Below are 16,225 nucleotides of genomic sequence, written 5' to 3'. Positions count from 1 at the left end.
CTAAGCCTTCCGCAGCCACTAACTCCCCTGGAATAACATGGGGAGAAAGAATCAAAAGGGTATAAGTGAGAAAACACAGGGTATGAGATAAAGAGAGTTTTAAAGCTATAGCAAAAGCTGCACATGCAAAAAAAGCAGATCAATGAAGCCATTCATCACCTCCCATAAGCAGGCAGGTGTTCAGCCATCCTCAGGGCAGCAGGGCTCCATCACACATATGGGAAGACAAACTCCACCACTACAAACATCCTTCTTCCCCCAGCTTGATATGCACAGTTACAACACCACATGCCAAGAAATGTCCCTTTGGTCAGTTGGAGTCAGCTGTCCCGGCTGTGTCCCCTTCCCTACTCCTTGTGCACACCAAGCTTCTCACTGGTGCAGTAGGGTGAAATAGAAAAGGGCTTGAAGCCGTGCAAGTGCTGCTCAGCAATAACAGAGAACATCCCTGTGTTATCAGCACTATTCCATGCTGATTTGCAAATCCAAAACACAATACCATATGGGCTACTATGAAGAAAACAACAACAAAAAACGTCTGTAAATGACACCAGCAAGAGCCCCTTGGAGATATTCAAACCTTTACTGTTTATGAAAGCTGATTTCATAGAAAACAATTTTCCTATTTCCAGTACTGTTTAACAGCTCTTGTGATCCCAATGATTTTATTCCTACACTCTATTCTCCGTTTCCACAACTTCTGCAATATATTTCCTCATTATACATTTTCCCTACAGCCTGTGCCATCAGGAGACCCTGCTGTTGAGGACTTAGCAGAGGACCAGTTGCCTGGTTTCAAACAAAAATTTGAGAAGGAGTTGACAGAGCAGCCTAACAAGTACTGTGAAGCTCTGGTAACAGATAAACCAGGCTGACTCCTCCATCCCCTCTTGGTTTCACTGCATAAATAGTTCAAACATGCTGTAGAAATGGGAAATTTTCCAAGTGTCTAGCAGACTGTTTTATATGGCCATTTTTTCTTGAGCAAGTGGAAATAAATCAACATGTATCATAAGGCTGCTTTCAATCTAAATTCTGATACATCGCTTGTTATCAAGATGCAAAATACTCAAATAATTTTGGTGTTTATATTTACTCTGAAGCTCTTACTTATATAAAAAAATATTAAAATTGAAGTAAGAATTAATAACTAGTGATAAGTAATAAAACTGAAAGTACTTACATTAAACTTAATAATGTCATATATCAAGTACCGAGGCACAACCTGTCCATTAACCTTGTCGATGATCATTTCCTTAAAAGAAAAGAGAAAGCATTGGCATTTTTTCCATAAATACAGAAGAAGAATGCTGACACATTTATACTTAGTGCATATACCTGCAAGCATGATGCAAACACCAGCCACGTCTTTCTTACAAAAAAAATTTTACAACAGGTCAAGATTATAAAAATATTATTGTGGTCGTAAAAGTCTCTCATTAAGCATTCAACAAAACAAACTCCAGGAGGCTGTGCTAGGGCTTCCCATTCAGATTTGCAACCTTAGTTTCTCCACAGCTTTCAAAATCTTAAGTGAATAATGAGTTTTAGAAACCTCAGTAAGAACTGTGATCCTAAGCCAGCCAAGCACTACTGGAAATCTTGCCCACAGTCAGAAGCCCAACAGTGAGGAAGTGAAAAAAACAAGCAATCACATTCATTGTCTATGTTCAGGTTGGATCTTTTAATTTTAAAAGTGTCCTAGGCAGCACTGGGAGCTGCAATTTGCTTGAACGCTGTTGCACTGTGAGTAATCAGGACGGCTCCTTCAGACAGAAGTATCACAGACACTCTCTGCACCACATGAAGTCAGCTAACACTCAATATGTACCAACAAATCCGATTGAAAACAGGCCAGGTAGGGAAAAAACATTATTGACCAACATCCAAACACAAGTGTGTTTTCTGAACTTAAAGATACATGCAAAAATACATACACCTTACATGGTGGTGCTACCTCTGTAACTCAGGCTTCCTATGACAGGAATTAGACATAGTATACAGAGTTTGATGAATCAACAATGAAGACTGAAAATGATAACAACCATCCACTGGTAGATCTTTTCCAAAGACAACTCTGAAATAACCACTTCTCCAAACCCATCTTCTCCCTACCTCCCTCCCCTACCTGATTCTTGGCTAATAAGTTACATCAGCTACAGATTTTTTTAATTAAAAAAAAAACTTAAAAGTTAAAATTCCAAGTTCACACAAACAAGACAAAACAACTGAAAAACATGAAAACAGTTCACTATGACATGATGAAAACAAAATCAGGAGTTCAAGAATTATTCCAAAAAAAGAACAATACATCAACTCTATTTTTGTTTAGTGTCTTGCTATGTCTTGTTTTATGTCTTACAACCTTTTAATTTCTCTCTGAATCCATAGATTCCACAAAATAAACCCAAAAAGTATGATTGATTCATGTAAGATTAATTTTCAGTCCGTACAACATAACAAGATTCTTGAGTTATACCTAGCATCTAACCACAATTCGCTTTGAAAAATAAGCAAGCAGTTCAGTTGTAAAAACATAGATTTGGTTTACAGCAAACATAAAGCTTGAAGCGTTAAAAACTAAACTAGAAGATATGAACATGTTGTTCCCAAAAACTACTGGGAAAACTTAGTTACCTACTTAGTATTTTGGAATTTCATCCTCTGTGAACATAGTACTGAGATGGAGACTGGGATTTCAAGCCATGTGCGGCATTCACAGGTGTTGCGAATGACTCCCTAAATTGACCTTGCACATCATTCCACATAATTTCTTTTTTAAAATTTAAAATTTAAAAAACATTAATCCAATTAGTGAAAACTATTCTTTTGCAATATTGCAATATATTCCCTGTAAAAATTTAGTCACAGGGACTTTTAAATAGCATGTGCAAAAAAGGTCTACATAGAAGTGATGTAACAAAATGCTATTCTGCTAGTGTCCAGTATTTAGGTAGGACACTGGTGACCTCTCAAAGGAACAGCAGACACAAGGCTGCAATGCCTTCTTTGACAACAAATGTTATAACTAACTACAAGAACAGATGGGTACAACTCAAGAGACAGAAGGCATGATATGCAAACTTGGAAGAAGGTGTAAAGATATAATGCAAGGGGAAAAAAAAAACCCCAGGATAAAAAACCCCACCTGAAATTCCTGATAGTAATCAGGTGAAACAAATAACAAAGTAACACTGAAACAAAAGAATGACGTTGTTTTTCATTCTGGGCTCAACTGGTAGGTGAAGCAACTTTTTTAGAACACATTTAATTGAGCACATACTTAGGGTTTAAGGCCTCCCTTTTGCAGTATGCATATTCAAAACCTCAGCTTTGATGCAAAGCTAGCATTTGTATGCAAAACCCTGAAAACATTTCAATGCCTGATATTACAAGATTTTATGCCTAATTTTAAAAATCTGAATCTCTGCATATTCAGTTTAAGAAGGATTAAAAAATACAACAAAGAGGACCAAGAACTGTTTTTAAACATCCTTTGAAGTGTTTATTTTTAACTTTTTCTCTACTTCAGACATGTAAACATTTTTATTCTATTACTGATCAAACAAGCCTTTTTCCTCATTTACTCCCTTCTTTTATTCTTCCCCTGCCTCCTGTTCTCTTTGACAGCCTGACTGAAATCCCAGCTACCAGAGCAAAAAACAATAGCACAATATGCCTTAGAAGATGAGATGACAAATTCCTGCACTGCTCATCTCCATCATGACAACAACATTCCCTGCTCCATTAGTTACGCCAATACAACTGTCATAAGGCAAAAGCTGTAAAGTGAGCATAGGAATGGTTCAGATTAGAAATGCTCTAACACATCATTATTTTACAGTCTGATTTCAGAATCTTCCCTGAAATTATCAGAATTGAAAAATACACCAGGGAATAGACCCCAGAGACAACTTCAGAGGAGATGGGAAAATGTAGTATTTGAGAAATGACCACAATTAAACTCCCTCGTTCTGACCTGAGCAATAACCTGCTAAGAATATATTTAAGCCAATTTTCAGATAACTAAAAACTTAAACCCAAATCCACTCACATGACATGTTAATATAACATTATCCATAAGGCACACCTGCATCCATGCAGCTCCTTCTACAGACTCCATGCAGATTTACAGCCAGCATTGTGTGTTTCAAAGCTACCTCTGCTATTGGCACTTGTCCATTAGCTGCTGGTTAAGGTATCCACTTAACCCACGGGCCTGAAGAACAAGGACCAGTGTTCAATTAATGCAATATAACTTGGCAACACTGTGCTGGTGTTATTCTCCTCAATCCTGTGGTGCTGCAAAGCACAGTTGTGCAGTATATTAGACCTGCAAGAGTGCTAAGAGCTTTTTGCTGGACAAGTACCAGGAGAACAATGAACAATGCTGGACTGAGAGCTCATGGGCTTTTTTCCTTGAATCACATCCCTAGAGAGTAAGTTAGATTTAAAATAATCCAAAATTCAATCAAAAAGCAAAAGAACCTATTTTACCAGCCACTTGCAGAATGTATTTTTTTGTTGACATAGACTATGGAATCAGATCTAATAATATATCTGTTTGTTTTTCCTTTTTCTCCTGTGCCTTTTCTTAATCCTTTATTCATTTGCCTTTAACACAATTCTAGTCACTGCTGTATTTCGGGAATTAAAACAGTTTTTGTTTCTTGCCTTTTTCTTAAGTCTATTTTGCATAAATCTATTTTGCACCAGCTTTCACAAACTCAAAAAATTTTAAGTTCTGCAATTTATGAGACAGCTTACAAATAGATAAGGTCTCTCCTGATATAAAAACATAAATGCATCTTTATCTCGCTCTCCATTTATGGAGTTCTTGGCCCTCTTAAGTCTTGAAGTGTAAACAGTATTTTATATAAAAATAAAATAGTTTAAAAAATTGTATTAAAACTAAGTAAAAGTTACTCCAAGCTTAAGGATGACTCTGCATTTTCTACTCAACTGTTCCAAAGCTAAGCAGAATGCCAAGAAAGCTCCTGAAAATAGCTATTTAGCTTTTCTGCATGACAGCCAAAACATTTGAACAAAACTCAGTGCATTCCCTCAGATAGCACTATGGATGCAAAACACTTGGCTTCTAAAGGAATAAGTCATACTAGTCACCTGTAGGTGAAATTTAAATTAGTTTTAATGAGCTTTGCAGAAAACTTTCTTCCATGACAGGAGAACAATTGCAACTGAAAAGCTTGGGAGGAGCTCAAAGATGAGCACGGAGTGTTGCAGATCTGTCATCACCCAAGACATCACTGATCACATAAGAACTGTTTACAAGTAATTTCAGCCCGAACTGAACCACAAATGAAATTCTCAAAGACAACCACATGAAAGGCTCACACCAGAGGCCTTAAAGCAAGTTAAGAGATCCCTGAATGCAAGGAAATTGCCTTTATGAAAGTTTCATGTATACTGTCATTTTAAATAACGTTAGGGGGATATTAATCTTTTGTATTTTTAAAACCAGTAGTTGTTTGCTATGACACTGATATTTTTGTTTTCTGTTTCCTTTTTTCTCATATTTTTAAGAATACTCTAAAGCAATACCAGTTGGACCACTTCAATCTATACTTTCATTCCCTGATAGAGAGAAAGTAACTTCAAGGACAGGAAGTATGAACTAATTCAGCCTGTAACTAAATAATTAATTTCAACAGCCCTTCAAGAACTAATTAGCAAAATATGTTAAGAGAAAAAGCCAACTTCTTCCCATGGATTTAAAAAATAAAACAAAATCAATCATGCATATGTCGAGAGTAAAGGATCATTCATGGAAATTTTCATTTGGCATCAACATTAGACAAATATTCAATTACAAAGTTAAGTCTTCTGATGCTTCAAATAATAGGCAAGTCTTATCCTCATACTTGTTAAAGGAATTTCAACTGAAAAATGAAAAATTCCAGCAGCATCTTTTTATTTAACTGACCGTACCAAAACAAATTTAGAAATCTGTACTATGAAAAGTATTTATCTATTGAAAGGTTTTAGTTCTATCTCAGGGTACTTCATTCAATCAGTATTTATTCATTTCATGTCACTTTGCTTTTCACTTTATTAAAAAATAATGTGGGAAGGAAAAAAAAAAAAAACTTACTAAGACTGATTTTATTCCAATGAAGTAAAACACCAAAATGCACTATTAACAGTCAAACTTTTACAGAACAACAAATTAAGCAAAGTCATAGTTCATGCCCTGGGTACCTGAGAGAACTTCAGTCATTCTTAAGAGACTTAAACTATTAATCTGGGGAACACAACACACCAGATCAGAGACCTTCTTCCATGCCCCACAGCTACATTATGCACTTATCTCAATATCCCCATATTCCACCATACACATATCAGCCACCTTCACTAAAACATCTATTTGAAATAAAGACAAAAATTAAACAAACAAATGAAAGAGCAGCTATTTCCCTCAAGAACACCTAAGGACACTAGCAAGTCATTACTTTCTCAAGAGCCTTAGAAGTAGCAGGGGGAAAAAACAGCAATACCAGGCTTTTTATCTCAAAAGCATGGAACCTAATGTATGTCATCAAGAATAATATGTATATCATTCAGAAGCTGCCTGGCTGAAGAGGCTCCTACCACACACGACAGCTTGTGCAACCACTTCTTAGCTGACAGCATGGCATTTCTTGCATTATGCTCTCAATTTTTCAATGAAGCAGAGGTGGTGGAAAATATTCCATTATCTGCTTCTCTGTCCCTGAGACAGTACATCCTTCCTTGCAGTAATTATCCTCACAGATTCAATTTATACACACTTCACATGTAAATGTGTGCTCAGTAAGACACATCATTCACAGAAGTGACATTTAAAGTAGAATACTGACAACAAGGGCCTGAGAAAGGAAAGAAAGTTAATAAAGACAATATGGCTAAGAAGTGCAATAGGGTTCAGAGGATCAATATGGAAGCCAGCTCAGGTACAAAAATACTTCATCAAGCAGGAGTTACAGCAATGTAGAGTCTCCAATAGTAGTGAAACATGAAAGGAAACTGCATTGATCTATTAGTGTAAGAGCTAGTGAAATTCTCTCAGTCATGTGAAATGGGACAGTCAAGAAAGATATCATTTCCTCTTGTGGCTACAGTTGTGAAAAGTTTGCCACCAATAGTCCAGCCCAGCCTCCAAATACACAAATCCATATGTTTTGCAGCTTGTTTTACAACTGGCTCAAAAAGTTCATTAGCAAGTTTACATAATTTAAATTAGCATAGCAACTTAGAAATGTTTTAGCCTTAAACAACTATAACTAAGCCATTTCTAAATCATTCAAAAATTCAGATCAGCTGAAAATAAAGGTGACAGAAACAAAGACATCAATTCACAAAAGTGTATCAAAACATCATGAAAATTTTATTATATTTTAGAAGTATTTCCATAAGCTGTATAAAATTGACCATGTTTACTATTTCAAAACATAAAGCTGTAGTGAGAGATAAGTTCTGCAATAATTTTTTAGATTTTCTTCAAGCCTTTTCTCATATTTAGAGAATGTCATCACAATACCTTGTTTTATTTCAAAGACAAACAGCTCCCCCCAGAGCAGTCATCAGTCCTATTCTGTAGGTAAGTAATTTCTTACAAAATGAAACTCCCACATTCAGCCACTGACTGAACTTATATTCCTCCTAAAATCCTATGATTCACCGATCCAGACCTAAAAAATTGCCCTGTTTATGAACAAAAGCAAACAGCACTGAAATAGTTACAATAATTATACAGTATGCTCCTTACCCCATCTAGAAGAGTGTTTGTTAGATGTGTGCGAAGATCTTTACGAAACGGAAATTCCAGGTTGGATACGTGAAAAATGGAGTTGTCTCTATCAATCATATAAACTTCATTCTTGCCATCAATCAGCATCATATACCTGCAAAGGCAGTGTTAAGATATTATAATTACAGGTATATCCTCAAAATCTCTATTATTTTGTTTTATATTAATTGTTAAGTAATCATGACAGATATCATTTTAAAAAATATTTTAAAAGTACTTTTTTACATTAGAAGTTTAAACCTGCAAACTAACCAAAGGGATATCGCAAACTATATGATGCTGTCCTCAGCAATAAAAAATGGGAGAAGGAGGAGAAGGAGGGGACATTTGGATTTATGGTGTTTTTCTTCCCAAGTCACTGTTGTGCATCGTGAAGCCCAGCTTTCGTAGAAATGGCTAAACACATGCCTGCCAATGGGAACTAGCAAAAATTCCTTATTTTTCCTTATATTTATCTCCCCTGATCTCTCTCACTTTCACCCTTCTGATTCTCTCCCCTATCCTGCTACAGGATGTATGAGCTTAGTTGCTACATTAGTTAAACCAGGCCACACCTTAGATATTCCTTTCACATGAAAAAAAACTGCAGAATTGGGCTACAATTCTTCAACTGAGTCCATGTAACAGACCTCTTAAAGCCCACAGAGAATTTTCATAGGCAATCTGTATGGAAACAAAGTTTTTATTAAGCATATCTCTCTGCATGCCATCTTCCTTCATAACTAGATGATCTGGGTGGTCCCTTCCAACCCAAATCATTCTATGATCCTATGATTTCTATGATTCTGTATCTTACTTCAGAGAGATGCTGAGAGGCAGCAGTGCTGACTTTGAAGATAGAAAAAAATCTCATCTCAGGACAATAAATTACTTTAATGTTAACCCATATGTCTGGGTCTCCTGGTAATATACCTGTCTAACTTAGAGTGTGAACAAGTTCTCTGCTTGAGAAAGACATTAAACTGATCCAGATATGTCTCATTTTGAAAGGGGTTTTTTTGAGGGTTTTTTAGCTGAATGGCTGAAAACTCCTTTATTCTCTCTATTTAATAAACTATTGAAATAAAACTCTGAATGTGGTCGAAACAACAGAATTTATCAAAATTCTAATTACTACCAACATAAGACAGAAAAAATTTGGTCAAGGATGGACTGAAAAACCTGAAGTGTTCAATGAGCAGCTAATAATTGAAAATGTACAAGAAGCAAGAGATAAGCAAGTTTTTGGTGAAACTGAATTTATAAATTAATGACAGGTTTGAGCTGGTTGGTTGGTTGAAGTTTTTTATTTGCTTGTTTCACTCAAAAAGTTCTTGTGCTTCATGTCAGGTTTAAAGTTTTATCAAGATGACACTACAAGCATTCATGGAGCAATCTTGGGGACTGCTGAACAGCACATTTCTGAATATTATTTCAATGTACCATGGCCATTTATATTTTAAGAAGTTAATTAAGGTATTAGGAGATAAGCACTTACACCAGAATTGAGAACACGCCTCTGGGCAACACCACAAAGGCAAAGAAAGAAGAGAGATGATTTCTCAAACACATTCACTAGAGACACAACACAGGAACTGAACTGTCACGCATTGCACTGCCCACTGTGAACACTACTTGCTATTACAGCTGTACATTTATTAGTAATTACCTCTATTGTGTGAGCACCCAAAAGCTCCAATTAGTAAGCAGGCCCCATTGTTTTGGATTCTGGGCAAGTACACAAGATGACATGGTCCTACATCAGATGGCTCAATCCGAATGTAAAACCAGACAAGTGAATAAAACAACAAAGGCAGGGCAGCAATAAGAGCAATAACATAACTGCTCATTCACCTCTGAAAACTACACATGGAAGTAGAGAATCATATTTGAGCTACAAACATCATCTCTTAAAACTGTCAGTGCAATCTCTACAAACCAAGAAATTCTGACAAATAGAGGGTCATGGTGTCCATGCAGATTAATCTCACAAGCAGATAAACTATCCAGTCATAGAAATGGTAAAATCCAAAGTTTCATTAGAAGCTACTTTTCTTTCACTTCTGATCCTGAGGCAAGGCCTGTTATTAATTCCAACTGGACAATATTATTAAGACAATAATTCAGGAAATAGGATGAAAATTTAATTTGCAGAGTGACAGTTCTTGGCATTAGACAAAAAGATTTCCAAATCACCTACCAGAGTGTTAATAATTTTAATTTTTAAACTTTAAGAAACATCAACCATCAAATAAAGTTTTCTCTTCAGAAATCATTTTTAGCATACCCAAATAAAGGCAACTATATCAAAGGCTCATGTGCCTCCTCCTATATCCTGTATCATGCAGTCTACATCAGATGGCCCCCAAACACAAGCTGAAAGAATTATTTTATTAGGCTTCTATTTTCAGTTAGGTTTGTTTTGGTGGTGGTGGTAGGTTTTTGGTTTTTATACAATTTTGAAGCTGACATGAGCTACACTGAAAATCCTAAGTTAAAAACAGAGGTTTCTTCTTTATGGATGTTTAGTATTTTTCATAATTAAATTTGAAAGTGCATTTCAGGAAGATATAACTTAATGCATAAGATAAGGTCAATTACTTGGTGTCCATTAATATATGGTCACTGAGATTAAGGAACAAGAACAGAACTAACAGAACTGCATTCATCAATCTCCAAATCCAACACTGTACCCACTGGAACACGTGGCCTCTGCCCTCTTTTCCATATTATTATGATTCACAAAACTGGATTTGAAAATAATCCCCCAACACTACACATGGTGTAGTGCTTGCCAAAACATATTTACCACAAAATTGATTGCATGTATTCACAGAAGTTTTGTTTCTGACACCAATTTTGTTATGTGCTTTATTTGTGTTTAACTTTTTCTCAGCCAAAATGACAGCAACTAGCTCAGCAGTAAGCTTACATATGTTAATTTTGTGCTTTATAGGAGTTTTAAAACCTTAAGAATAATATAAAAATATAGCACGGCTTCCTCAAACATTAAGATCCTATCTTCTAAGCTGGAGTTCAACACACAAGTAATTTTCTGAAAAAAAAATCTACAAGTAGCAAATGGATTAGAAATATTGTTTCAAAGGAAGCTCCTAGAGGAGCTGAATTTTTAAGCTTTCTTTGCCCTGCAGTATTTCTTTAGACAGGCTGTATCAAAGAAGATTATTCATTTTGACACAGTGCTGCCATCGCAGCCTTTTTTTAATTTTCCTTTTTAAATATGTCTGTGTCTGTATTATCACATTAAAGAATGCAAAATAGAAGAAATTCCATCATCAACTCTAAGCACGAAATACACAGCAGCTCTCCATTCCGAAGGGAGTTCATTATACAGCCTGGAATTCAGTCTTGTGCAAGTGCTGCCCTCCCACACAAATAAGCATTACCCAAATCTGAATAGCAATTAGCATCTCTAATATGCTCACTGACGCAGAGGTAACAACGAAATCCTGCTACAGATATGATTTCAATTTCTTAATTTCCTTTTATGATTGGCAACATTTCAAAACCACGAGCATGTCACCACTCTGTAGATGGATCACCTAAGATGAGGCCAAGTCACATGAGTGCTTTACACTGGACCCTGCCACTCCCTCATGGCAAGAAAGCATCAACTTCTGGCCAGATGCATCAAACACTGAGGAAAAGGCCAAGAGAATGAAAATTAATGACTGCCCTTTATCCACTGACAGTAGGAGATCATCTATCTGAGTCACTAAGCTGCTGCAGTTCCATGTCCTGACCCAAATCCAGACTGTGCTGGATTTAGAGTAAGTTTAAATTAGAAGAGTTTGAAGCTGGCCTGTGGCACATGGAGCAAAAGACCCTAAATCCCAGTAAATGGGGAAGGCTCAGCTTGCTTTCCTCTATGAATTGCTGCTGGCAATGGTTACTGCTTTAAAAGATGTCTCCTCAATGTCCTAGGGTGACTGTTATCCCCATTTGTGTGTATGTAATTTATGCTGGATATTATGTTCTGTGCCTTTAAGACTGGCAGAGTGAAGGTTTTGTTTTGGGCCTCCTATCAGCTACTCGGCGGGACATACAGATAGCACCAGAGCATGTTGCGGCTTCTCTGCTTTTTGCCCTGCTTTTTGCTCTCGCTCTTGCTTCTGCTTCGCTTCTGCTCTGCTTGCTCTTGCTTCTTTCCCCCCTTCTCATTAGTTACTTTAGCTAAACAGTCCAAATTCCTTTCTGGACTGTCCCCCCCCCGCACCCCGTTGGACCTGCTGACTGCTCCGGACTGGGATTCAGAACACCAAGAGAGAGGTTACACCTTGTGACTGCAGCAGCTGCCTCAGCGCCGGAGGGACTGATAACAGCCAACCCCCAGAAGAGACTTTTCTGAATTTGTCATCTTTCTCAGAGCAGTGGAAGAGTGGTGTCATCCGGTATTGTTCATTGTGTGTGCTGGGGGGTGCTGTGCTTGTCAAATAAACAGGTTCTTTCCACCTCTCTCCGAAGAATTCTTCCCGAACCACTTGGGGGAGGGGGCGTGTGGGTTTCCTTTTGGAGAAGCCCTTGTTGGGGATTTTCTCCCAAATTTGCCCTAAACCGGGACACTCAAGTATGACAAAACCTGGATACAGGGACACTAACACAGGAACTTACAAGAATATAATATTATTTTCAATATGTAAACAAAAGGAAACAATGTCTTTTTAATCAGCACACTGACAGTTCTATCACAAACCACCTTCTCCAAAGATGCACACATGTTGTCATTTGCATGAATACACAGCACACCAGCCAGAAAGAGACACTGCTTTCTACATGCAGAAGCTTCTGTAGAATTATGTATTCAACAGTCCAGATTCCAAATTTTTTTTAAAAAACACACACACAGACCTTTGGAAGTTAGTCTGCTCTGAGTATACCAACACTTTGTATTTGTCTCGCTTATTTTAGATTAAAGTATGCCATCAAGAGTCTCCACAGCATTTTAAACCAAAAAACCCCTTAGATTGTGACTGACAGTCATTTCCAATTAACAGCCTCCAGCTCCAATATTTCTCATTCATGACCTTGCATTTTCTACTACTAAATAGCCTTCCAGTTTTATTATTGTGCTCCTCAGTGAATTCAGTGGCTGATCTCCCTCATTTGTTTATCAGAACATACTTGGATTCTGTTTCAAAATACTAAATGATACAACAAAATTAATATTCAGGATCTCTACTTGTGGGGTTTTATGCATTTTCTTTCAAAACCATCCACTGCCATTTTCTTTCAATCTGTTCTTTACCTATCTTAGAATTATAGCAATCTTCTTAGCCTCATTTTCTCTAATAAACAGCAATTTTGTCAAAGTCCAGAAGCATGAGATATTCCAGTCTTTCGAGGTCAAAACTGCAATTTTTCCCTTATATGAACTCCTACCAAAATGGTTGAACTCAGAGGAAATCCCATTCCTCATATATACTGCAGATTATATTCCTCAGACACAGTAATTCTGAGTAATTCTATTAACTACTGCCCTTAGGGCAAACCAAATCTGTCATTAAATAAAGAGAAAACCTGCATTTTTTATCTATTTTTACCTCTCATTAGAATCATAATGATTTAAATGTAAAGCAAAGCCTTAGCATGACTGATCCAAACTTAGCTTCTAAAAACAAGACCTTTTTTTGCCCTCAAAATAAAAATACTGTTACTAGGCTCTTGTTTAGTACATAAATGTATCTTGTATATCTCTTACTACACTCAGAAGCACCTGGATTTGTTTACCTGTTGAAATGATCCACCAATTCTCCACCCTCACAAGAGGGTAGAATTCAGCTTCTGGTTAACTTCCACAATTGTAAGGTGTCTCCATGGGATGAAATTACAAGCTCCCTGTGCTTCAAAACTGTCTTGGTTAAACTCTTATTATGGAGGTCAAGACACTCAGCTGGCATTAGATGTTCAAGTGCGCTCATCATGACAACTCTGATCAGGCATCTGCAGCAGGTCAGGTTCAGCAGTAACCCAGAAGTTTCCTTTAACAATCCTGTAGTGATTTTTTTAAAAATCTGAACTCTGTAACAATTTTTTTTTATCCTTCAGTTATTAGGAAAATAAAATGTTATTCCTCATATTTAATCCTGCATCTTTCCTAAGCAAAAGGAATGCTTTCCTATATTTATGTTACAATCAAGAAAGTTGTCCTAGTTCATCTGCTTCACCAACATGTAATTTTGTGAGAAGTCAAAAGGTTTCCAACAAACCAGCCTCACATTCTGAATCATTAGTTCAAGATACCACTGCCCTGACTCAATGCTAGTACAGAAAAAGTAAAAACCTTTGCCTTATTGATCACCTCATATATCACAATGGAAGGGCTATGCTTTTGATATTCATAGCATCATTTCAGGTGGAAAAGACTTTTAGGATAACTGAATCCAAAGGTGTCTATCACTATTCCTGTGTCTACCACTGCCAAGTCCACCACTAAACCACGTCCTGAAGTGTCACATCTACATGTCTTCTGAATACCTCCAGACATTGATGAATTGATCTTCACCAATCACGTGGCTTATTTGAGAACAAAGATTTTCATTTCCACAAGATTTGTTGAGGTGGTGGTACTCCAGATAATGAAGTAACCTTGTCGAGTGAACACTCTAAGAGATACCACACAGCTTATACAGCTTTTCAGTCTCCATAATTTTTACTATTCATCAGTCTCCACCACAGTAACCACACAGCATCAAAACCTTATTCTTGCCTGCCATCACTCTCCTTTAAACTCTGAATGCAAGTTTCCCTTTTCATTTGTTTCCCTTGACATTCCAAGGTCCAGAGGAATTATTTTGTGACTTTTATGGCCCTGAACATCATCAAAAGTGAGTAGATCTGCAGATGATATTTACTACAGAAATATCCAATATGCCCAAAAACTACAGCAACAAACACTGCAAGTTTTGATATGCAAAGGGTACCATAGCCAGGAGGAGAAGAGATGTGACCACACTTCCCTACCTTACAAGGTTCTAAATTACTGTCAGCAGAAAAAGCTCAGATAGCAGCTGCTTTTTAGGGTTCAGTGAGAGTAAAGAACAGCAGCTGCCAAACAAGCAAAGAAACAAAACAAATCAGCAAACAAATAATTAGATCAAATAACAAACAGGGTAGTGAAAAATATAGAAATAATGCTGCATGATTATATGACTTTATGGTATCCTCTCACCTGGGGAAGTTTTTTAATAAAGGAGACAACAACACTAAGGACCATGGAAAAATGTCAAAGAATTGTAGAAACTACTATAATTTCTCCTAATGAAGTACTGCAGTTGAGACTGAGCTCGAACTTTAGCTTTTCCTATATTATAAATCAAAGATGCTTTAATTAATTTAACAGATGGCAAATTCAAAACCAATGTAAAACTACCTTTTCTATCTAAAGTATTATTAGACGGTGAAACTGCTGGTAAAATGAAGAATTTTGCTAGGTTAAAAAAGCCTATGAGTTACAGTGTTTTTCTTGTCTGTCTTCCAGGGTTTTAATTAAGTTACAGTGCAGTGGGGGTTTTGTTTCTTTATTTTTAGAAGGATATTAAACCTTATGGGATAAATTTAAAGTTGTTTCGTAATCATTATTTGACTTACAACAAAGGGTAAATTAAACTACAACTACTAAATATTGAGGAGCTCTTATAGTGCATTATGATGTGATTTGTCTGATGGAAAACAAAAGAATTGTTAACAAGCTAGAAAAGATATTACCCAGTAACAACTAAAAGACTAACTTTTATACTAAAAGATTAACTTTAAATATTAGATTTTCTTAGTATCATTAAAATTTGGGTGAAACAAAGTACATTTCTCAGTTACTGATAGGAACACTGTTGAAAAACAACTGCATGGTATAATGTTTTGATTACTTTTTTTTAAAGCTGCAAGATGAATGGAACAAACTATATCTTGAGCTTGACAGTACTCCTGAATTGTTTCATAATTTGTGCTGTTGTTATTATTATTATCATCTTCATTATTTATAGCAGATAAGAGTTTCAAGTTTGCTTGATCTTCTTTGGCTCCATGCCTCTCCACAAACCTTTGTCTGAAAATACCTTGAGGGTTTAAGGCAAAATTCATGCCTGAAGCAACAGGCTAAAAAAATATATATAAGAAAGAAAAACAAATTAATTTAGCATTAGATGACAAGTAGTTACATTGCTTCTTTCCCAAGCAAGTGAACCATAATGTCTCTCATGGAGGGCAGAGCAATCACAAAAAGAGTAAACACAGCTTTGAAAAAGGAGATCCTCTTAACTTGGAACTGATTTATGCCAGAGTGTATTCTGGGTCAATTCCACCTGCATCACCAGCACAAGCCACCGCAGGAACACAACTGCCATTTGTGCTCACAAAATAGATCAGCTCCAAGAGAAAGGGATGCCCTAGATATCTGTATAGTTCAACTTCACAAACTGAATG

At 36.6% G+C, this 16,225-nt stretch overlaps 1 protein-coding gene across 2 annotated transcripts in view; it reads right to left on the bottom strand.

Moving 5' to 3' along the window:
* Window positions 1-16,225, bottom strand: part of RNGTT (RNA guanylyltransferase and 5'-phosphatase) — a 172,097-nt gene that overhangs the window by 121,152 nt on the left and 34,720 nt on the right. For both annotated transcript variants that reach the window (XM_030236035.2, XM_050972484.1), the window contains exons 9-10: window positions 7,766-7,901; window positions 1,184-1,255 (exon numbers count right to left, since the gene is read on the bottom strand). In XM_030236035.2, the coding sequence (XP_030091895.2) occupies window positions 1,184-1,255; window positions 7,766-7,901 (208 nt within the window). The remainder of the gene's footprint in view (window positions 1-1,183; window positions 1,256-7,765; window positions 7,902-16,225) is intronic.

The sequence above is a fragment of the Serinus canaria genome, chromosome 3, assembly GCF_022539315.1.
Source record: "Serinus canaria isolate serCan28SL12 chromosome 3, serCan2020, whole genome shotgun sequence".
NCBI classification, from domain to species: Eukaryota; Metazoa; Chordata; class Aves; order Passeriformes; family Fringillidae; genus Serinus; species Serinus canaria.
This window is presented reverse-complemented; position numbering and strand designations above follow the sequence as displayed.